The sequence below is a fragment of the Carcharodon carcharias genome, chromosome 32 (genome assembly GCF_017639515.1).
Source record: "Carcharodon carcharias isolate sCarCar2 chromosome 32, sCarCar2.pri, whole genome shotgun sequence".
NCBI classification, from domain to species: domain Eukaryota; kingdom Metazoa; phylum Chordata; class Chondrichthyes; order Lamniformes; family Lamnidae; genus Carcharodon; species Carcharodon carcharias.
The window spans coordinates 8,666,965-8,691,067 of NC_054498.1; the positions used below are offsets into that span (position 1 = coordinate 8,666,965).

The window sequence follows — 24,103 nt, forward strand, 5'->3', positions numbered from 1 at the left end:
TGAATGGTTAGAATGTGGAACTCATTCCCAAGTGGAGTAACTGAAGCTGATAGCATAGATGAATTTAAGCAGAAGCTGGATAAACACAAGGGAGAAAGGAATAGAAGGCTATGGGGTAGCAAGAGTCTCATGTGGAGCATAAACACCAACACGGACTAGTTGGGGCAAATGGCTCGTTTCTATGCCGTACGTTCTTGATATTGAAAAAAGCTGCAGGAAAAAAACAGCAGCAGTGCACAAGACTCGAAAGCAGCCAAAATATTGCAGAAAGCAACACTCCCTCCACAGGCATTAATCTGAATTCCACCCTTTCAACACACTGCAGGTGGAGAGTTACACATACAGACAATATTACAGCTGTTCCTTTTTTTTGTGTATTTGTGGTTCAAGCTTGACCTCCACTGAGATATTATAAGTAGCTAGTTTCATGTCATCTGTTTATCAACACTCTGCTATTATCACATTGGTGATTGTACGTCGTATCACTCACACATCAACTTGAACTGTGATAAACAGTCCAGAACTGACTCTTCTGACGTCCCAGTAGGTAAAACTGACATTCAACCAAGTCAAACTGACCAGAGGATTGATTTACTGAGTTAGCTATGCTCAGCCTGGACAGCAGTAGAGGCACAACAATTAGCCTCAAGAGGGAGAAATTAGCTATCTGTCCATGCGTGCTACAAATAGCTGTAGTGAGCATTGGACAAGGACACAATTGGCCATGTGTGTGGTGGCCTTCACAGTCAAATAGCTTGCTGACACTCACTGCCCCGGGCTCATGCGTTAAAATAAAAATGACCTCTTGTACAAGCACCAAGAGAAAAGCAAAGGGCAAGCACTGTGCCTATCATATCAAAGCACACAAGACATTTACAAAAGGAGAAAATTGGAATAAGGTTTAAAAACAATTCTCTTTTTTTCCCTTCTAGATGTGGCAGTTAATACAGTAACTGTTGTTCTTCCACATTCCAGCAGTCAGTGAAGCTTGCCTTACAGAAGAAGTCTTGATAAGTTAAAGCTTATCTTGCCTACACTTACATATCCATTCCCGTATATAGATTAAAACCACTGGAGGGCAATTGTTAATGAATTGTATGTTTTATATTGACTGGTGTTCTGTTTGTTTTGAGTAGCTGAGATTACATAGAGAATATTGAAAATCTGGAAGTGATTACTGATTGAGGGGTTCCCATGATTTATGTGAAGAGAATAAATGGATACCTGGGAATAATTGCAAGTCAGTAATGTAATCTCAGCCTCAGATTTGTATAGTGGATAAAAGATACCTGGAATTCATTACAATGTAATCTAATCTCAGGTTCGCCATGTAAAAACAAATGCTAATTCTGTGTGGTTTATAACCATCATTTGAATCCCCGAATTAGATTACTCCCTATCAAAATATTTCTTTGGCATTCCCTGTTTTAATATATAGATCATACTGCAAAGATTTTTTTCCTTAATTTTCTTTCCTCTTCTCCTGAAGTCTGACAGGAATATGGCTCAACTAAAATTCACAGCCAACTCAGTACCTACCTGAGACCATTCTCCATGTGTAAACAAGAAATCTAATATTTATCATTATGGACTCCTTAGGACCCTTATCCTTTAAGAAGTTGACTTTTCCACTTGTGTATTCATCTTGCCTGATTTGTACAAAGACCACCACTTTAACTACCCCTGCTATAACCTGATAGTATTAATAATATGGCCCAAGAGCTGTTTGTTGCCTCCTTCCTTTCACTTGTGGTCCTCAGTAGACCTCTAATTTTCCCCATTTATTGGTTAGGTGTTGCCAGAACTGAAATTTTGGATTAATCTCTCTCACAAGAGACATATTTAAGAATTATCAGTCAAAGTGACCATGCTAAAGTTAGCTGTTCCCCAAACCTGTTATCATTTCTAGTGATTGTTGCTCACCTGCTTCACCTGTCATATTCCAGTAACCAATCATGAGTATGATAGCCCATAATTTACAGCTTTCTCCCCCCATCTCTAATTTTTGCTATTTTTCGTGAGGGTACAGTTCCTTGGGCACCACCACCACCAACACCGCCCCCCCCCCCCCCCCCCCCCCCCCCCCAAGTGCTTGGAACACTGCACTTTGAAGGTCCATCTTTCAGCTGAGACATTAAACTGAGGCCCCACCTGCCCTCTCAGGTAGACATAAAAGATCATGATACTATTTCGAAGAAGTTGGGATATTCTCCCTGATGCCCTGGCCACTGTTTATCCGTCAATCAACATCACTAAACGTTCAGATTACCCTGGTTGTTATCGTCTGCGGGATTGTTCTGTGTGCAAATTAGCTGCCGTGTTTTCTTTACTGCAACAGTGACTATACTTCAGAAGTACTTAATTGGCTGTAAAGTGCTTTGGGACGTCCTTCGTTCATGAAAGGCATTATATAAATGCAAGTTCTGTCTGTAAATGGAAGACTTTGTATTCAGTTTTTTTTGAAAGCTGATTTCACAGGGGATTCATATCACTCCCACCCTATTATTACAGCAAGCTGGTATTAAACAAACATAAATTCCCATTTGAAGCTCATCAAACAAACTTAGACACGTTAATCTGAAGCAAAGCCTGAATGAGTGATATCAAGTGTTGGCCCCTGATCCTTTGTGGCTCCACTGGAAACAGCTGAGTGCTGACTGACCTTGCAAGTGATGCAATAGGTGGCGCTGGGTAGGGCAGCACTGCTGAAGAAAGGAAGTTTGACTTATTCAGGCTTGTTCACCTTCCTTAAAGTCAGGATCTCCTTTTATGTTTTGCCAGGACTAAAAAAAGTAGCTCTTGTGACATTTGAGAAAAACTTCAAAATGTAGTTTACTTGGTAGGCTCAATCTATGGTGTAAAGGGTTTTTCTTTTTAAAGGGAAAATGTTCAACTGGGGTAGTGGTTGAGAAACCATGGTTTGCCTTAGTGTCCCATGGTCACTATTCCTGGTCACTATCCAATAATTATAGTGGGAAAGCAACTCACCAAGCCTTCTTCAACAGCACCTTCCAAACCCCAACCTCTACCGCCTAGAAGGAGAAGGGCAGCAGATTCATAGAAACACCAGCTGCAAATTCCCCTTCAAGCCACACACTATCCTGACTTGGAAATATATCATCGTTCCTTCACTGTCGTTGGACCAAAACCCTCGAACTGCCTTCCTAACAGCACTGTGGGTGCACCTACACCACACGGACTGCAGCGGTTCAAGAAGGCAGCTCACCACCATCACCAAGGGCAATTAGGGACAGGCAAGAAATGCTGGCCTAGCCAGCGATGCCCACAGCCCATGAAAGAATAGAAACAAAACTACCAGAGTTGGCGACTGGGGCAGAAATTTTCCCTCGTAAGGCGGGTGCACGCCTGACCTGAACGGGAGAAAAATAGTGTGTGATGGCGTCGGGCGAGCACCCTGGCATCATTGCGCACTCGCACGATATTTTGGTCGGTGAGCACGCGCTGGAGTCACAGCGCGCCTGCCGACAATTAAGAGGGCTGTTGACCCCATTAATTAATTCATTAATTAAATTGAATTTTTCCCTGCCCATCTAACCGAATAGACCAAGCAGCCTTTGAATTTTTAGCAGAACCTCATCCACGGACGGGATGAAGTTTCAACCAATGATTTTTAAAAAAATTTTTTAAAACTAATTTTTAACATGTCCTTGCTCATGTGGCAGCTCTATGCCTTCAGGGTGCTTTCACCGAGCACACCTGCGTGCATATGCTGACTTCCACAGTCGCCCTCTTCCCCCTCCCCCACACGGGCAGCGCTGAGCATTTTAGCGTGCAATTCACGCTGGCCGGCCATTAATTGACCAACCAGCGCGAAATCATGGTCAGGGCCCGATCACAGGTGGCAGTTGGTTTCGCAGCCGCTCCTGGGCCTGCCCAATAAAGTAAAAATCCTGCCCCATGTCAGCATTTAAGAATAGACCTGATTGGTTTTTAAGTGAAAGGGGAATAAAGGGATATGGAAATGGGGCACGCAAATTGGGTTAGGAATATCGCTTGTGCAGGATAAACACCAACATGGACTTTTTGGGCAATATGGCTACTTTATATGTTTTTATGCACGTGCGTATCAGCTCAGGGAAAATTTGTGCTTGGTTGTAACACGTTACAGGGGAATAGGGTGCTACTCTCTAACGATACACGTGATCAGTTGGATTAAGTGTCCTTGGTCTGTGGGTGTTGGTGAAACTTCAGGAGAGTTGAGAGTCAGGTGCAGAAAAAGGAAATGAAATACATTGTATGTAACACATGTTCCATTCAGAAATCCCTCTATACTTCCACTCTACACTGCCTCTGCAATCCCCTCCAGCTACATGTCCCAATAAACACCTTCTGATTATGGCCATTGTGTGTTCCATATCTGCTTCACGGTCAGTGCAGAACCTTGCACTTTGTGTTAGAGTTCTCCTCTTGGCTTCATCACTCTCCTTGAAAAAGCTTCCTTAAAATTACCTCTTCTAACTCCACTTCATAAACTTTCCATATTTTTCCTCTATACTTGCCTCAAACTCTCCCAAGTTCTCTGTGGTCCTCCAATTCTGGCCTCTTGCGCATTGTGCATTCTCAATTGTTATTGCTCCATTATTGGTGGCCTTGCCATCAGCTGCCTGGGCCCCCTAAACCTAAACTCTAGGATTCCCTCCCTAAATTTCTCTGCGTTTCTCTCCTCTTTTAAGGCATACCTTCAAAACCACCTGCTTTTATCAAGCTTTTGTTCACCTGTCCTAAATCATCTTATGTGACTTGGTGTCAGATTTTTTGTTGGAATTCTTATGAATCACTTTGGGACATTTTGCTACATTAAAGATGCTGTACAAATGCAAACTGTTGCGTTGATGACACAACCTCTCACTTTCTTACCTCAACTTTCTGAAACATCTTTTGCACCATATGAAAGTAAGTTATTTTATGTTTAGCCAGGTATAATAAAAATATTCATCACCTCACCCTGACATCTATTTGTATTGAAGTGTGTCACTATGCATCATTAGACTTGGCCTAAATAGCCAAGTGGTTATGGTACTGGGTTTGTAACCTCAAGATCAAGAGTTAAAATCTCACAATGGCAAACTATGAAACAATGTAACTTCATCTGAATAGGAACAGATGGAAACATGTTTGTACTCGAAAGAGTTACAGGCCCTGGTTCAGTTATGGGACCATTGTAATTTAGTCTATGACTATGACACGGGGTAACAAGTTCAACCTACAATGCTGGTTCCTGGTCACCAGGCTCCAAATATTAGTTAAATTTTAATATCCATTTACCCCTTTGTTAAAATGAAAACTTTTGAACTCTTGTTTTGCATTGAATGAGAGATTTGCTGCTGCAGCAGCCTGAAACTACTTGATGGTATCTCATCCTGAATAACTACTTCAGATAGGACAAAACCCAAGCTACATCGTATAGATTCTGTTGATAGGAAGTTAAAACCGCTTCACAAACTGTACAATATATAGGTTTATTCATGGCCAGAGGGGAAATGAGAATATTTTTTATAATGCTGCCTTACTGTTATGATTCTACGCTGCCTGAAGAGATGTGGAAACAGACCAAATAACAGCTTTCAAAAGGGAATTGAATATAGACAATTGTAGGGATGTGGAGAAAGAGCAGGAGACTAAGACTCTTTCAAGGAGCCAGCACAGGCACAATGGGCTAAATGGCCTCTTTCTGTGCATATGAACTGTAACCCCTACATAAAATAAAATGTTTCGCAGTTAGTCAAACTTTATGAAATATGGAGCATCGTAACTCCCTGATACGCCTTCACTCTGATCAGTTAACCTGTTGTTTTGGCAGATCACAAGGTATATTTGAAAACAAAAGGCAAGACCCCACGGGACTGATCACAGCACTACAGTCTACAGAGCTGGTTGGCGTTCTCAACATGCTTTACTGCATCCTCCTGCATGGTACAGTCCCGGACCATAACATCACCCCGCCTGCAGAAACTTACCCACAGCACACTATTCATGTCGCGATCCAGAGTCTTCGCTTTCTAAACAGTTTTGCATTTTTGGATCTTCCCACTTTTCAGGTGAGATGAGTTTTGTTAACTGTGAATTGCAGTTAGATCAACAGAAATACTAATTAAGTACCTGAAACTATGACTGTTTCTGGAGTTTGGATGTTTCCTCTTCTTTAAATCTAATCTAATATAAACTATTAGGTGTGGTGATGAATTGTTTAGGTCAGAAATGTTCCAGTTTCACACTTTGGCCTATGTTGGCTTTTCTGGTAGCTATAATTGGCCTCCACAACCCTAAACGAGGAAGAGGAAAAGCACACACTTAGCTGCAGCTTACGTGACTCCTGCAGGAAAGTGCATTTGGTAGGCCATTCTGTCCCTCAAGGCTTTTATGCTGTTCAGTTAGATCATGGATGATCTGTACCTCAACTCCATTTAACCACCTCTGTTCCAGTTCTTTGATACACTTATCCATTCAAATAAATACTAAAAAAAAAAGTAATTGTATTGCCCCTCTCTGAAATCCCACTGACAGCACTAACATCTTGTAATATCACCTGTTCTGTAAGTATAATGTGGAGATTTGCTGCTGTTCACTCTCTAGTGCCAGAGTATTAAACAGCTCCAGATTTTTCTGCTGTGCTGTTGGAGCCCCGAGGAAATGCAGGGTCATCAATAAGTAGTTGTCCTCTTGTACACAAACATTCAAGACCTCTGCCTTCCTGCTATCATTAAGGGTTAGACTTGGGGCACTGGGTCAAAGCACAGGGTGGACAGGAGCAATTAAAATGGGAGCCAGTGCCAAGCATACTTTGTGAGTAATGAAGGCATTCTTCCTAGCACTAAATATTGGTGAAGCAAGCTTTTTGCATAAAGACCTTTGTTTCATTATTTATAGAGACATCCAAAACGTGGTAAATGGCACTATTTCATTTATATCAATATATTCCATTAGCCAATGCAAAAAATGGTGCTAATTGACAAAGGTTCCTAATGAATAAAATGTTTGGCATAAGTAAATACCTGTATCTTAACCAGGTTTCTGAAGCCCAGTGTGATGGCTGTTAACTGTCTTTGCCAAGTTCCCTTCACCCCAGAAATCAGCCTTATGGATCTTTATTCTCCTCCTCAAACCCACTGGGCAATCTTCAGTCTTATACACCACTGCATACACCGTCAGCTTCTCTGACTCCAGATTGCTGTTTCCTCACTACACCCAGTGTCCATTTCTTCTTATTGCGCAGTATTTTAGCCACATCATTCCTGTCCTCTGGAATTCTGCTCCCAAATCACTCTGTTCTTTTATTTTCTGAAACCTCATAAAATCTCTTCAACTCTGCCTTTGATCTGTCTCCACCACCCTCCTAAATGTCCTTCCTTTATTGCTTTCTCCTTCTTTGTAGTGCTCTAACATGCTTGTTTAGGTGCATTATTCTGCACAAGAATTGCAATAGTGCCACTTGGGCCCATGCAGTATGCTGCAGGCAACATCTAAAACTACTGGTACTCACTAAGATAGGCTGAATAGAAGAATTAGTTCTAACAGGTTTTCAACAAAAGTTCTAGTTTTAGTAAGTGTTGTAATATGTTGGATATCATGCGATAAGTCTTAATGAAGTCCTCGTAGCCCTAAGAAGGTTAACTGTATATAGTTAATAAGTGCAAGAAGTGTGCACATATATACAGTAAAGGATTTAAGCCAGGAGCTGTATCCATGCTTGTTTGTGCACATGGCTCTGTCCAACACTAGACTGACCCCTAGGTGCGGATCATGTTCTCTTAAATCAGTGTGGTTGGAACTGTGCTCAGTCCCACATTAACCCTGCATGTGCCAGACCCTTTCACTACAGTAAGTTCCAGCATCTTAACTCTTGACTTCCAGAAACACAGGATCCATACTTTGGGTTTGTTTTTGAAATGGGTAGTTGACCTCCAGTCATAACAAGCTGAACACCAGCCACGTTCCCCCGAAAACACAGCGATCCATTCACTGCCAGCGAGCCACACACAATCCCCTTGTAGGAAAATGTACGTATTTATTTCTCTTTCTTTCAATTGCTGTTAGTTACAGCAAAAACATTCGCACTATAATTATGGTAGTGTGCAAGTACACTGTATGCCTTAACTGAGCACTTTCTTTTGTAAATGATGTGTAGAACAATGGTAATGGCACTGGTGTATTCTACTGTGCCATTACACCAACTGTGTAAGCCCAGGCAGTTCCCCCTCTTCCACCTCTGGTCTATTGTGCATTGCCCTCTCCCCATCCGAATGGCCCTTCACTCTAGAACATCTCCACCTTGGTTTATCTGTCACCATCTTCAGAAGTTCCGTAACCTCTTTGACAATGCCTTCAATCATCTTCCCCAAATTTCTCCTACCCTTGCTCCTTGCCTTAATGTCCATCCATCTCAACTGCCCATCCCCCTGCCGCCACTGAATTCTTGTAAAGCACCTCGGGATGCTTGAAGTTTGAGCTGCTGTATAAGTGCACTTTGTTCCTGCTGCTGCTGTGAATTGAATTGTAAAAAGAATTTTGTGTCAGTTATGAAATACTTGCAAACTGTTGAAGTAATGCAGTGCGCTCCCCATGACTGCTAAGTGCAGCACTAACTCATTTGGACCAGAAGATCCCTGGCTTTATTCCAAGTCTTTGTTGAGTTCGCTGACACGAGTCAGAGCAGCAGTAAAAGTACGACAATTGGCTTTAACACCCCTCAACTAGGAAACATCACCCAGAAAGTTAACTTTCCTAATCACTATCCAATGATATCTGTCGGAAGGTATCACACGTGCAAGTATTTGGTATGTACAGAATTCAGTGCATTGCCTTGTGTTGCCTTTCCTTGTGTTGTCTGGTCAGGTGTACAAATAAAGAATCAGCACTCAGGAATCATGAGAAGGCAATTATTGCAGATAGAACAATACCTCTGCAAGAATTGGTGCTTTCAAAAGGTGGGGGGAGGATAGAGAAAATTAGAGGTGGGGAAAAAGTATCTGACAGAAAAATGAAAAATCAACCAAATAGGTGAATAACAAATAAAAGCAGAAAATGCTGGAAAAACTCAGCAGGCCTGGCAGCATCTGTGGAGAGAGAAATAGAGTTAACGTTTTGAGTTTGTATGACTCTTCAGAGCTGAAAAGCGGGATAAATATGATGGGTTTTATACTGTTGAAAAAGGGGTGGGGGGGAGCAGATGGAGTAAAATAGGTCAGGGTTAGGTGGGAGCTCAGGAGAGATTTGACAAAGATGTCATGAACACAAGACAAAGGGCGTGTCGCCTTTGAGGGAAATAACAATGGAGTTTCTCTAATTTCAAAATGAAGATTAATGTGTCAGCCTGGACTTTGTGTGGTTTATAAACCACTTGCAAACATGGACATGAGCTTCCTTATTCAGCTGGGACAATGTTTGATTTATAATCCCTCTCTCTTTCTCTCTTTACCACCACCAACCCACCCCGCCCCCCACTCCCCGGACAAATCCGCTTTCCAATAGGCTGTGTGCGGTGCTGAGGGCCTCTCTCTGGCATTCCGCCATATTGTCAGCTCTTTGCTGTGGTACTGTTACCATCATACCTGTGAGGACCTGCTGCATGAGGTCATCGTCTGCGTGGGATATTTTACCGTAAACCATCCTGACAATCAGGTAAGCAATAATAACAGGACAGTAGGGATACAAAAGAAAAGAGTGACAGCCTCCCCCATCAGATGGTAACAAAACACCGGCAGCAATTTTAGTCTAAAAGATTGTCATAGTATTTTTAACTGATTTGCTGCAATTAAGTAATTGTTTTGCTATCAGTTCCTTTGACAGTTTTTAATATTCATAATTTTCACTTTCTCTTTTTTGTCTTTTTTTGTTATCTTATTTCAAAAAAAAGAGGCTGAAAAGAATTCAAAACTCTTCCTAGGAACCTTGGAATAAACCAGTTTTAGTATTTACTTCTCCAGGAATGCATGGCCTTTTATGATTCAGAACATCCCAAAGTATGGTACATAAAGCATTTTCAATTGCAATCAAGTGTTGTTGAAATGCATGTCTCTTTTGTTTTGGTTGAAAAGTTAGGATGAGTGACATCACAACTTGCCTGAATAATGAAGTGTGGTTAGTATCAAGAGCTCCAGTGATGCACTGCCCTGGACCAATGACCATACTACCACTGATAGTAATTCAATCTTCTGATGATCTAACCTTTACAAATTCCTCCTATTAGATTGTCAGAGCAAGCTATTATATACAAACACTTATTCAAAAGCAAAAAAAGGTCAAGAAAAATGCATATCAAAATTTATCACAATTCTTTTAAGCTGTTTTACGTACATGTGTATAAAACCCACATAATCTCAGAATTGTTACAGCGCAAAAGGAGGCCATCCGACCTATTCATGCCTGCACTGGCTCTCAGAATGAGAAATGTCATTCCCCCGCCTTCTCCCCATAGGCCTGCGCATTCTTCCTTTTTCAGCCCAATTCTGTCTTGAATGACTCGATCGAACCTGCCGCCACCATTCTCTCAGGCAGTGCATTCAAGATCCTAACCACTCGCTGAGTGAAAAAGTTTCTCCTTATGTCTCTGTTGCTTCTTTTGCCAATCGTTCACTTGAAAATAAAGAGGAAGGCACGACAAAAACAAAAAAAATGCACTTTATTAAATGTGCATGGATTGCTTCTTTGAGTATAAAGGATTATACAATGGCAGAGTACAGGCAAACCAGTATTCAAAACCTAAACGATTTAGGTCTGCAGAGCGAATTTCCTATCTAATTGTTTAACATGGAGAAGAACTTTCCGGTCAGGGATCGGGGGCGAGACCCCCTCGCCAGCATGTAGAGTGGTGCGCGGTGACGTCAGGCAGGTGTTACCTTAAGATTGGCGGGCAGGAGAAGAGCCCAGGCAGCCTTCGTATTTTTCATGAAACCTCATCCATGGGCAGGATGAGGTTTCATGAAGTGTTTTATTTTAAAAATTCATTGACATGTCCCAGCTCATGTGATACTGTCACATGAGGGGACATGTTTTAAAAGTTAGAGGTGCTCAGGGAGATTTCTGCACAAACAAGCGCAGGCCCTGACTCAGGGACCACCCCCTCAATGCACAGGGAGCGCATACATTAAATGCTGGCGTGGACCCAATCAGGGGCGCCGATCGGGTTGGTGCTCACTCCCGCCTGCCCCTGCACAACACCCCCAAAGGGGGAAAATTCAACCCATGGTCTGTGTTCAGTTCCAGTTCAGAGGTATCAGGTTCACAGCCAAACCCTCAAGCTAAAAGAGCACTATGTAGGACAGGAAAACCCAATTCAGGTTATTACTTTGAAGACAAAGTGTGAACTTGTTCCTTGGTTTATGAAGGTGGAAAACATAAACTATTATATATTTTTTTACCTGATGTACTTTAGCAGGACTTTTATTTTTTTAAGAAAATGTTGCGGGACTGTGTGAATTTACTGTACTCGTTTACATTAAATTGCAAGAGCAGGTCAAGGAGAGTAAGCTCAAGCTAGAACAATGTGTGAAAATTCTTCTTCACAGAACATGTGATAATGCAGAGAATAGACTTCCAGGAATAGGAATTGAAGTGAAAATCCTGGAATCTTTTTAAGAAAATTGGATGCTGAAATAGGTGGACTTTAGGATCTTTATGGATGGACATATTAAAATGGACTGAATGGCTGACTTCATCTGTAACTATGTTGCATTGGATTGGAATTTGTGCTGCGTTCATGGGATTTCTTTTCAGTTAGCCAAACATCCACACACTGCTTTTGCACAATCCAGATTAAAGTTACACAAAAAAAGACAGTGTTTTAACAATGACATGAAGCTTTTAATTAGTTCCAACCCACCCAGGACAGACATGTCATTGCCTGTACTATGCAACTGCCCAATAGTGGCTTTGTATTTTTCTGGCTCCTGATGAATGAAAACATTCATAAACATTCAAGCCAACAGATTGACTCTGGTTGCAAATCCCAGTTTGCATGGGTCAGTGGGCTTTGAAATCCGAGTGTTTAGTCCATTTCCCCCTCAAGTGGTTCAAGTCATCCGTTGAGCTCGGTGATTAACACCCATACAAATCTTTATGCGGTTCTAGTTAAAATCGAAAGGACTGTAGTGCACTCCTGCGGAGAACTTAACTGGATTTCTGCAATTCTACTTGTCCTCTTTAAAATATTTTGCACTTCCCTCTTTTGCGTGCCATACTTGGACACTAAATGTTGTCTACCAGAGACATTGTTAGGTGGAAGACCACGACTGGGGCAAACTGCTTAAAAAGTTTGAACGTGGTATTTTTTATTGATCAAACTCAAATAGTGATTTTATGTTGCTCTTACAGCTCAGAGGTGGAGGCTTATGTTATGCGAATGCCGCTCCCTTATTTTATGTTGTACTGGGTAACCAGTTGTTGCTGATCCAAAGGAATGGAGGCCCATGATTTGCTCTGTTTTCGCGGCAGTTCTCTGATAGATAGAAAATGTAAATCCAGGACTCCACATTGTTAACACTACTGAGCAGCCATCAGCAGCACGTGTATCATTTGGAGTTATCAGCAACAGCAAATTGTTAGAAATGTGACCAAAAAAGTAAAATGTTAACTTGACTTAATGAATACCTTACACGTTAACACAGTGGAGCCTCTGCAATATGAAAAATTAGGAGCCAGACAAAACTCAGGTCTAATGATCATGTTCAAGTTCTGGTTTTGAAGTAGCTTTCGATGAAAGAAACTTAAGAAATTCTGCATGTGCTACAGCAAATCCAGTACTTGACAGAAGAAACATAACACACTGGAGTCAATTCTCTACTAGCAGAACTATTCCTGCTACATGATGTTAAACTTCAAAAATTATACACCATCCTGTTTACAGTGAAATTTTGATTATGCTCTATAATTGAGCAGACCCCACCCCCACCACCACACAGATGTTGGAAATTGGCAACAAATTCAGAGCCTTGTTTAACATCTAATTATTTCGATTTAGATTACTTGCCGTATTTCCAGCAGATTGTTAATTGTATATCAATCGGGCTTTAATTGTATTCACTTGGAGGGTATTATTTGGGAACTCACCTGTGCTTATATAGGAGCAGACTGATTGAGGGCTGTGCTGTTGGAGGTGCACGATATGTAATGTAAACATTGTAAATACAATCTACTAAATGAATCCATCTTTCTATCCTTCACTCTCTGGCTATCAAAATTTTGACACATATAAGACTGAAATTAATCTATCTTAATAAGGCAAAAATTCAAATTTGCCAGTATTGTGATTGCTGCTGCTTCCCAAAACTGAAACCCCAATTCTTCCCCATCTTGTACCCCAAAGCCCTAACTCACGTCCGTGTCACAAACCTATAATCCCGATTCCTTCTAATTAATACATTGCTATGAAACCACTAATTTCCTTGCAGAGGAGGGGGTGATGTCACTTATAACCAAATAGAAAGGTTTGCAGGTATGGACACCAGAAAGCCTTAGCTGCTGTCAAACAATTTAAAAACTACAAGTAAGTTTTATCCAATTGCTGGAGTTCAGTTGGGCAGCTGCAGGGTTGAAAGTTATACAGAGGAAGGACAGGAGTGAAGTGGTGGGTGCAGCAGAGAACCTGCCTTTAATTCTCATATCATGACCAACAGACACAGAAGTCAGTTTTCAACTTGTCTACTTTGAACACCGAATTCTTGCTCTTAGTTGCTTGAAACTCGTTAATTGTTTTTTTGGCACGTTTCTTGAGTAGAAAATAATTGAAGTGTGCAGCTGTATGTATATGTTTGCATCTACTTGTAACTCTCAGCTTATTTTTTCATCGAACATCTCTTTCAGTGACAATGTGTAAAAGCAGCTAAAATCCTAACCCTTTGAAATGAGCAGAAATGCAGTGTACCATAACTTATTGTATGTCAGAGATTTTTAAAAATAATCTCCAAACGTTGAAATTTATTTCCTTGCCAAAGACAGCATCATATTTTACTTGTCAAGGATTGAATTTGGTTCTCTTGTTCTACTAATGCATTTAACTATAATCAGTGAGGAAGAGACTTTTCCTGCAGGTTATATGGAAATAAATTGAAAGTCAAAAGGGACCAGATGGTTCAATAATGGGCTACAGGGACCAAAAGGTTTCTAATCTCTATGTGGCCTGTGCTGGGGTTCTTGTTACCCAATGACTGCTGCTGAAAAGTGTGTATAGCAGCAGAATGAGGATAAGATCAGGCTTGGGTTTGTTGCTCTCCACAGTTAAGTAACCTAGTGATACACAGGGTGGAGTCTTACTGTTTCAATCCCTGGACCCCTCAGTATGCATGGTTTTTGGTTGCTGTTAGCAGCCAGCCTCCAAATTCCCAACCAATTCGGGAGGAAGAGTGGGATAAAGTATACATCTGTCAAAGGAACTTTTTCTAATTAAAGGAACAACAGCTCATTTCAGAAAAGCTCACAAGCAGTTGATTTTTTAAGCTGCAGCAACCACAGGAATGGAGAGGAGATCTGCCAAAGCTGATCCCCGTGCCTCTCAATCTTACCTCACAATCACAGAATGTTAACAGCAGGGAAGGAGGCCATTCGGCCCATTGTGTCTGCATCGACTCTCCAAATGAGCATTATGACCTAGTGCCATTGCTCTGCTTTTTCCCCATTCCCTTGCGCATTGTTTCTATTCAAATAATCATCTAATGCCCACTTGAATGCCTCAATTGAACATAACTCCACCACACTTGCAGGCAGTGCATTCCAGACCCGAACCATTCGTTGTGTGAAAAAGTTTTTTCTCGTGTCACGTTTGCTTTTTTGCAAATCACTTTAAATCTGTGCCCTCTCGTTCTTGATCTTTTTAATAGTGGGAACAGCTTCTCCCTATCTACTGTGCCCAGCCCCCTCAAGATTTTGAACATCTCTATCAAATCTCCTCTTAGCCTTCTCTCCAAGGAGAAGAGTCCCAGCCTCTTCAATCTATCCTCATAGCTGAAGTTTCTCATCCCTGGAACCATTCTTGTAAGCCTCTTCTGCACTCTTTCCAGTGTGTTCAGATCCTTCCCAGAACTGTACACAATATTCCAGCTGAAACCTAACAAGTATCTTATATAAATTCAGCATAACCTCCCTGCTCTTGTACTCTATTCCCCTATTAATAAAGCCCAGGGTACTATATCCTTTATTAACTGCTCTCTCCACCTGTCCTGCCACCTTCAATGATCTATGCACATATACACCCAGGTCTTTGTGCTCCTGCACCCCCTTCAAAATTTCCCCCCTTATTTTATATTGCCTATCCATTTTATATTCCTACCAAAATGCATCACCTCAGACTTTTCCTGACTGAACTTCATCTACCACCTATCTGCCCACTCCTCCAACTTGTCTATGATCCTGCTGCAGGATCTGTAGTGAGGTGTATCTCTCAAAAGACAGGTGGTAGTGGGCCACCTCTTCAACCAAACAAGTTAGCAGCATGAATGTGCTCCCTCCAACCTGGATCCACTTAATTCCCAACCTGCTTCCAACAACCTGAGAAAATTTCGCCCTGCGCCAGCCAGCGTGAAACGCGTACTGAGAAAGCCTCAGCGTTGCCAAGGGGGCTGGAAGGGGCCGGGCGCCGACAAAAGTGAGGGCGCGGGTGGACTCCTGGCGAGCTTCCCGAAGGCAGACAGATGCAGCGGAGCTGCCTCGGGGAGCTGCAGACCTGGGCAGCTGAAATGACAAGAAGAAAATTCACCAAACTGTGTCTATGCAGCACATTCAAGCACTTGACAGCAGAACTCAAAAAACATCAATCCCTAGATTTTTTTAATTATATTTCACCCCGGATGTTTCATCCCGCCCTGGTTTGAGATTTCAGCAAAAATGTAATGGCCGATTGGCCAGTCCGCCAACCGTAACAGTTGATCTCAGTTGCTTCCTTAATAGGGTTAATTGCCCGTTTAATTGTCAGTGGACGTGCTTCCGACTCCGCGCGCACCCACCGAGCGAAATACCGCACGAGTGCCCAATGACATCAGGGCACGCACCCGACATCTTTTCACACGCCCACACAACCAGCGTAAAATTCTGGCTCGAGAGTACATGAGAGCAAGGCTAACAATGCAAAGTATGCGTGCACTGAATCCCCATCTGGTGCCTGCTAGTTTTCAGGTACCAGTTTACTCTGGCCTTGGTCTTTGCTGTGACCTTTTCCGGTTGCTCACGCTGCATTAGGCTGCAGTTCCAGGTGACTTCAAGGTACATGAGGCATGGTTAATTCTTGACCAGTTTGCTGCAAAAGGAGTTCATTGTTAGCCAGACAGCTGCTGAATGAAAAGCTGTAATTCTGCCCTTCGTTGGGTTTGGCGGAGACGCCAGTAGTTGAAATATTGCTCCATTACTTCTAGATCCTGGGACAAGTGCTGCTGAAGTTATGCTGGTAGGATTAAGTGAAATAGAGTGGGAGGCGGCTCATGTGGAATATCAAAACTGTCATAGAACATTAGGGCCAAATGGCCTTTTTCTCTGCTGCAAATTCTGTGTAATTCGATGCAATTATATTCTGCACATAAGTTCAGGAGAGGAAGAAAATGATAAGGTGGGGGAAGAACAAACATATGAAATACTGATGGCTCTTTCCTCCTCCTGCCTTTTTTACCAAACTAACAGATAGTTTAGAAATGCCATTGATAGATTCTACATCTCTTACAACACCATTGATCACATGTTTCCCTTGATCTTTCAAATAACAACTTTAATTTTCCCTCACTTTTTTGTTTCCTTTTCATCTTGTTTGCTTTAGAATTTGTTAACTATCAGCTTTGGCAGTACTCTTCAGCTCAGTTACACACTAAAGAAAGAGTTTCAACATATAATTCTCATTGCAGAACTCCCAGATCGCAATCCACTTTTTTGCTGACTATGTAGAAATTAATTCCAGGATTCTCTTTTTTTTTTTGCTGCTGTTCCCTTCAGAACAGCTAAGGCAAGAATTGTTCATTAATCCAAGCTGGAAAGTGAATATGTGGAGCATTTTCATTGAATGCATAAACGTTTATATATTTAAAAGACTAATTCTAGCCCCTCTTAAAATTTATATATTCATGAATTATATTATCTTTTTTGCTGTTGTATAAACATTCAGTGGCAAGCACTAAATAACTAATGTGATTTTATTAGTGAAAAATAATAGGAGTGAAAGAGGAGCTCTAGGTGTTTCTACTTTCCCTGAGTGGGGTTGTATGGGCTCAGCACATCAGTCAGATGATGATCGAGACATGATTGCTCTTGACCACGATGGCTCATTCATAAAATTGCTGCATGTTCATCCATTTTAACTCATCTATGTAGAAAATCCAACATCTCTCCTTTACAGCAGCAACCACAACTTGCATTTATATAGCATCTTTTTAATGTAGTAAAAGCATCCCAAGGCGTTTACAGAAGCATTATCAAGCAGCTTTGACACTGAAGAGATATTAGGACGGGTGACAAAGCTTGGTCAGAGAGGTCGGTTTAATTGTCTCCTGGATGATTCACTATTTTTACTTGGTGTATTGCAGTTTCCTGTGCTGATCACTTTTTATGTGAAGAACTTCCTGTCATTTGAAAGTTTGCCATTCACCAATTTAAACCTGGGCCACCTTGACTTTCCGTTAAGGCTTATCTAAAAGTAGTGCCCTGGATTCGCCTTTTCCATACCATTATCTCAAAAAAAAAAATTTAATTCCATTTTAAGCAACAAGTAGAATGAATCACAGGTGAAATGGAGACGGTGTATTCCTTTATTTTAAACTTAAGGTAATGATCCAAACAAGAAAGTTATCCTTGATGAATTCCACCCATGCAAGAGCTGAGATTAAATAGAAGCAAAACACTGCAAATGCTGGAAATCTGAAATAAAAGCAGAAAATTCTGTATAAACTCAGCAGATCTGGCAGCATCTGTAGAGAGAGAGAAACAGAGTTAACATTTTGAGTCCTTATGAGCCTTCTCCATAGCTGAAGAGAGGTGATGGGTTTCATACTGTTGAAAAGGGGGAGTGAAGCAAAATAGAAGGTCAAGGATAGTTGGGAGCTCTGGAGAGATTTGATTAAGATGTCATGGACATAAGACAAAGGGAGTGGTAATGATAGTGTTAAAGACTAAGGCAGGTGCTAATAGTGGCATAAAGGTCAGATAGCAGCATGTGTTAATAGCAGGGGAAGGGTCAGCACTCTCTGAAAGCAAAACATAAGAAGTTACAGACTGGTCCTGTGGGGGAAGGGAGTTGTGAAAAAAAAATCAAAATGGAGCACAGATTTCATGGTCTGAAGTTGTTTTACTCGTAAGTCCAGAAGGCTGTAAAGTGCCTAATCGTAAAATGAAGTGCTGTTCCACCAGTTTGCTTTGGGCTTCACTGGAACAATGTAGCAGGCCAAGAACAGAAATGTGGGCATTGAGAGCAAGATAGTGAATTGAAATGGCAAGCAACAGGAAGGCCGGGTTCATGCTTGCTGAGTTGAGATTAGAATCTGGGATGAAAATTACAAGGGCGTTTGTTTCCAGTTCTGTGGAACAACTTTTTTTTGGGTCAATGAGTGATTGACATACAGTCCATTAGCAAATCAGAGTTATTTTTCCCTAACTGCGGAATACATCCACCCACAGTCGTTTTCTGCACAAAGTTGCACTTGCCTGTCAGCCCTCCCCTCACCAATCTCCATTGACTTCTTATCTCAGTGCATCAACTTCAGTGCTCCATCTACAAACCCCTCTGTGCTGTGCCGCTCCCTAGCTCTGCAGCCTCCTCCAGCTTTGTGCCTAAGTTTAATCCTCTGCCCTTCCAACTCTGGTTTCTCTGCATTTGTCCATCCCCTGTCCTACCATCAATGTCAGAGCCATCAGACTTCTAGCCACCACACTCTTGGGCTTCCTTTGCTAAACCCCTCACCTGTGCGAGATCTCACTCCCAAAACCCTCCTTAAAACTAACATGTTCCATAGTGCCTTCAGCCCCTCTCTTAATTTCTGTTTTGCACATTTGGGGTTTGACTCATCCAGTTGTGAGGAACTTTTGGGACATTTGCTTTGCTAAAATTACTGATACCAACACAACTGTACAGTGCACAGCCCCACACCCCGACTCCCACCTCTTTTGCCATCCCTTCCAGATCCCTCAGTACCGCACATCCTCCTCAATCCATGAGCTAGACTACAGTCCACTTTCTATGACCATTGCCTTGGGATAGATAAGTAAATCAATGGATATGAGACGATGTAATAAGTTTTTTTTTCCCTTTTCTGACTCCCTGCTGTCATGGATTGCATTCTATCCATTTGTCTTTATCTCAGTTTTCTTCGCTGCTTTTTTTGGGGAGGGGAAGGCTGATCAGATGTATGACCCCTTTTACATTAGTACTCTTGCACTCTTTGATGTTCAAGGTTTTTAAATATGTCATGGTTTCTGACAGGATTAATCAATCAGTGGGCTGTTTTAACACAGAATGAATCATAGGCAACACTGGGAAGTGGAGTCCTGTAATTTTAGTGTACGAAAACCCAGCAAACTTTGTGCCTGCCCAAGGTTAGCATGTCTGTTTAAAAGAATTTTCAACAGTGAAAAAGAAAACATCAAACAACACTTTAAGGCAGATTATACTTAAAAGTTAGCAATTTTTATTCCATATCTTTTAAAACACTATAACCTGTTAATTTATGTTGAAGAAGTATGTATTGTTGTCCCAAAAACTTCTGGAAATGAGTAACACTATTAATTTCATAGATTTGTTTTTGCAACTGGACTTAAGATATTGGTAGAAGCATGGCTTCTTTCCTGTTGCATATTTATCAGTAACTACGTGTTTTGAAACATTAAAATTGAGTGTTCCAAAGCTCTTCAGAAATTATAGGTCTTGTACAGTCTTTGTTCTGTGAGTTATTCCAACAATTTCATGGGATGTTCCCCCACAGCCTTCTATATAGAGTTAGATGGTGTGGAGCAGCAGATAGGGCTCTAACGTTGGTTTCTGTGATCCCAAAGAAGTTCAGTCAGGATCTCCACTCTTTAAAACGATCCAACAATCCTTGGTGGGAAGGGTGCTATCTGAAGATCCCTGATGGATAGTGTGTTATCTAAAAACCCCTGGAGAGAAGTATGCTTGTAGGGATATCAGTTGAGGATTGGGCTTGGCTGGGAAGTCTTCTGTAGTCAAACAATTCTCATTGTCTAGGCCAGTGCTTCCTAAACGTTTTCTCCTGTGTGACCCCATTTTAATGCCAATGGGACAGCCAGAGACCATGGAATTGTAACTCAGCATGAGTTGGCAGTGCTTGATGAGCAGGTTAGAAAGTTTACGAATGTTAACTTTGACTTTTTTTATATTAATTCATGGGATGTGGGCTTCGCTGACTGGGCCAGGATTTATTGCCCATCCCTAATTACCCTCAAGAAGGTGGTAGTGAGCTACCTTCTTGAACCACTGCAGTCCATGTGGTGTAGGTACACCAACAGTGCTGTTGGGGAGGGAGTTCCAGGATTTTGACCCAGCAACACTGAAGGAACATCCAAGTCAGGGTGGTGAGTGGCTTGGAGAGGAGTTTCCAGGTGGCAGTGCTCCAATATACCTGCTGCTCAAAGTTGTAATGAGGTCGGGAGCTGAGTAGCCTCGGTGGAACCCAAACAGCATCAGTGTGCAGGTTATTGTACTAGGGATTGTGGAAAAATAATCATAGCTCCCATTGATTCATATACTCAACGCAGACTGAAAATCAAGCTTGGCATCTTCTTAGTGCAGGGTTCAGCTATGCAAACCATTAAAGAACTGTTACAGTGCAGAAGGAGGCCATTCAGCCCATCATGTCTGCATCGGCTCTCTGAATGAGCAATTTGCTTAATACCATTCTCTTGCCTTCTCCCTGTAACCCTGCACATTCTTCCTTTACAGATAACAGTCTAATTCACCTTTGAATGTTTTGATTGAACCTGCCTCCCACACTCTCAGGCTGTGCATTCAAAGCATTTAACAGCATCAGAGGAGTCCACCTTTCATCAATGCCCCCTCCTTTTGTTTTGCAATGCTGTCATTTTAAACTTGCAATTTGTTTGAAGCAAAAAGCCATGTTCATATTTCAGTGCTTTCTAAGTGCAATATCAAAATAAACCATTAAGCTATTTAATGAGGAACTTCCTCTGGTTTCCAGCAGTAAAGGTGCATCAGCCAAGAAGAGTCTGAAAAAATAATAGGAGCCCTTTATGACATCGTTACTTCAGAAGTGACAAAATAATCCAGCAAAGCATCAACATGCCAGCAAAAACCATCATATTACAACAAGAGCTTGATAAGGAACCCAGACAGCTGGGTTATGGCCAATACTTTTTGCTAGAGAACAGTGGAACTGTGGATCAGTGATCCCATTCTAAAGCCATTTGATGCTTGCTGTACAAACTTCCCAACCACTTCCACAGACACCTGGGTGTATAAAGCACAAGTACATTTTTACTCTGTAACCAGATTTTTGCATTATTTTGTCTTTCAACCAGTGCCAAATTTCAATTCCGAGTTCTGCTAATAGTGTTTTAGCTTCAAGCTGTCTTGTCTCTAGAGTGGTTCTGCTCGCTTTTTTATCATCTCACAGTCAAAAATCCTCTCACCTGTATAATACATCCCAATTAGGAGTTTGCAGTGTTGGGAATCATGGGATTAAATCCATACCCTATTACTTGCTGTTTACACAAATTTGTTTATTAGTATGAACTGCATGTCTACAATTGTGTAATAATTTCCATTTCAGCGCTGCTGTATGTATAATGTGTATTTGTTGGTGTGGCAGCTGTGTTTTGAAGATGGTATGCAAGGGGAAAACCACCTGTTTGTTGGAAACTGTAAGAGAAGTTGCCTATGGAATGCTTTATCTTTAATTATCAGGTCAAGTTTATTTTGAGTTGAATACCATTACACCAGTCTGTTTAGAGTTTTCTACCAATAGACAATTGTATTGCAGCACTGCCTCTGTGGCAAGACTCTTATATAAATGAGGCAGAATGTACATCTCTAGAAAGAGGGGACAACAGTCTTGTAAGATTAATTTTGTCTCTTTCCTCCAGAGACGAAGTGCCACCAAGAGAAAAGGTCTGACGCTGGCATGCTCTCTAACATCTCTGTTGTTTTATTCTAGCAAGCAGATGTTTCAGCATCTCATAGCAACTGTGTTTTTGCATTTAGTTATGTGATGTGGGTGGCACTTGCAAGGCTGCAGTTATTGCCCTTCCCTAGTTGTTGTGAGAAGGTCTTCTCCTTGAACCATTGTAGTCCTTGTGTTGACTATGCTTTCATGATGGAGAAATTCCAGGATTTTGGACCCGTTGATAATGAAAGAACCATGACCTATGTCCAAGATGGGATGATGTGGGGCTGGAATTTTCATGATAACCCTGTTGTTGTTCTCAGTGGTAGAGCTTATAGGATGGGAGGCAATGTCAAAGTAAGCTTTGTCAAACAAAGTGCATCACTTAGTTGCTGTAGCTCACTTGGTCAAAATTCTACAAGTCCTTACCTAGCATTGCGGGAGCACATTCATGACAGAACCCGCAGTGGTTTAAAAAGATAACCTATCACCACCTTATGGAGTGGGATATAAATGCCACCCTTGCCAATGATGCCAGTATCGCTGGAATAGTTTTTTAAAAGCCACAATAATCCCTCTGTTCCAGTGTTGCTAAGTCACCCAACAGTGCAAATTAATTTGATGCCGGGATATCAGTTTTGATTTAAATTCTGTGTTTGAGAAAATATATTTAATTTTAACTATGTCTTACTACTTAGGATCTTTATCAGTATTACTAGTTTCAGGACTGCTTTAGATAACCTCTGAAGTTTTTGTTGGCCACTTTTACAGTCCTTGATAATAACAGAAGTCACTGGAGGTAGCACTTTGCTGTTCTGTTTCAATTAGGGAGGAAATTCTAGAACATAATGACCTGGCAGCTGATGGTGCAGCTGCCAGCATTTTGGTAAAGGGAGGAATGATGCACCAGAATCAGAGGAACGGAGAGCTCTGTTGGGACAAGAAGTTGTAGGGCTGGAGAAGGTTACAAGGGGGATGAACAATGCGGTGAAGAGATTTAGACACAAAGATAAGAATTTTAAGTTTGAGGCATTGGGAGACTGAGAACTAATGGGGAGATGGTGGCATAGTGGTAATGTTGCTGGATTCGTAACCCAAAGGCCCAGGCTGAGGACATGGGTTCAAATCCTGCCATGGCAGCTGGTGGAATTTAAATTCAATAAATAAATCTGGAATTATAAAGCTAACCTTAGTAATGATGACCACAACTATCATTGTTGTAAAATCCTCTCTGGTTCACTAATATCCTTTAGGGAGGGAAATCTGCTGTCCTTACCCAGTCTGACCTACATGTGACTCCAGACCAATAGCAATGTTGTTGACTCTTAACTCCCCTCTGAAATGGCCTACCAAACCACTCAGTTCAAAGGCAATTAGGGATGAGCAATAAATGCTGGCCTTGCCAGTGACACCCACATGGCATGGAAGAATAAAAAGAAATGAGATAATGTGACAGGCATGTGAAACTTGTTGCATGATATAATATTGTCAATAATGTTTAGGATGAGCTCAAGTTTAAGGAGGGTGGCCAGAAGAACATTGGAATAGTTGAATCTCAAGGTGCCAAAAGCACAGAGGAGAGTTTTAGCAGTAAATGGACTGAGGCAAGTGCTGAGACGAACAATGTTACATGGTCGAACTAAAGCAGTATTCATGATGCAGAAAATTTGGATTTGGAGTTGGAAGTTTAGATCAGGATAGAAAAGGGTGCCGAGGTTCTAAGCAATTTGGTTCAACCAGTCATTGTCTGGGGCATTATTTTGTGGCTGGAGCTGAATCAGTATTTTGCTGGATTCACTTATGTCTTATCCAAGACTGAATGTTGAACAAGCTGTCTGACAACACAGAGTTGATGTCATCAGCATACAAGTGGATGCTGATAAGATGTCTGTGGATTCTGTCACCAAGAGAAGCATGTAGGTGAAGAGGTGAGGTCAAGGATAGATCCTTAAGAAGCCTCAAAGATAATAAATGAGGGCTGGAAGTGAAACCCTTTACTGCACATGATCTGACCAGGAATAAATGAGTAAGGGTAATTCCACTGAACT

General features: G+C 41.5%; 1 protein-coding gene across 4 annotated transcripts in view; it reads left to right on the top strand.

The window, feature by feature from the left end:
• The window catches only part of scaper (S-phase cyclin A-associated protein in the ER), a 294,594-nt gene that overhangs the window by 242,259 nt on the left and 28,232 nt on the right, over positions 1-24,103 (top strand). For all 4 annotated transcript variants that reach the window (XM_041178256.1, XM_041178255.1, XM_041178258.1 and 1 more), the window contains 2 exons: positions 5,822-6,059; positions 9,490-9,639. In XM_041178256.1, coding sequence (XP_041034190.1) covers positions 5,822-6,059; positions 9,490-9,639 — 388 coding nt within the window. The remainder of the gene's footprint in view (positions 1-5,821; positions 6,060-9,489; positions 9,640-24,103) is intronic.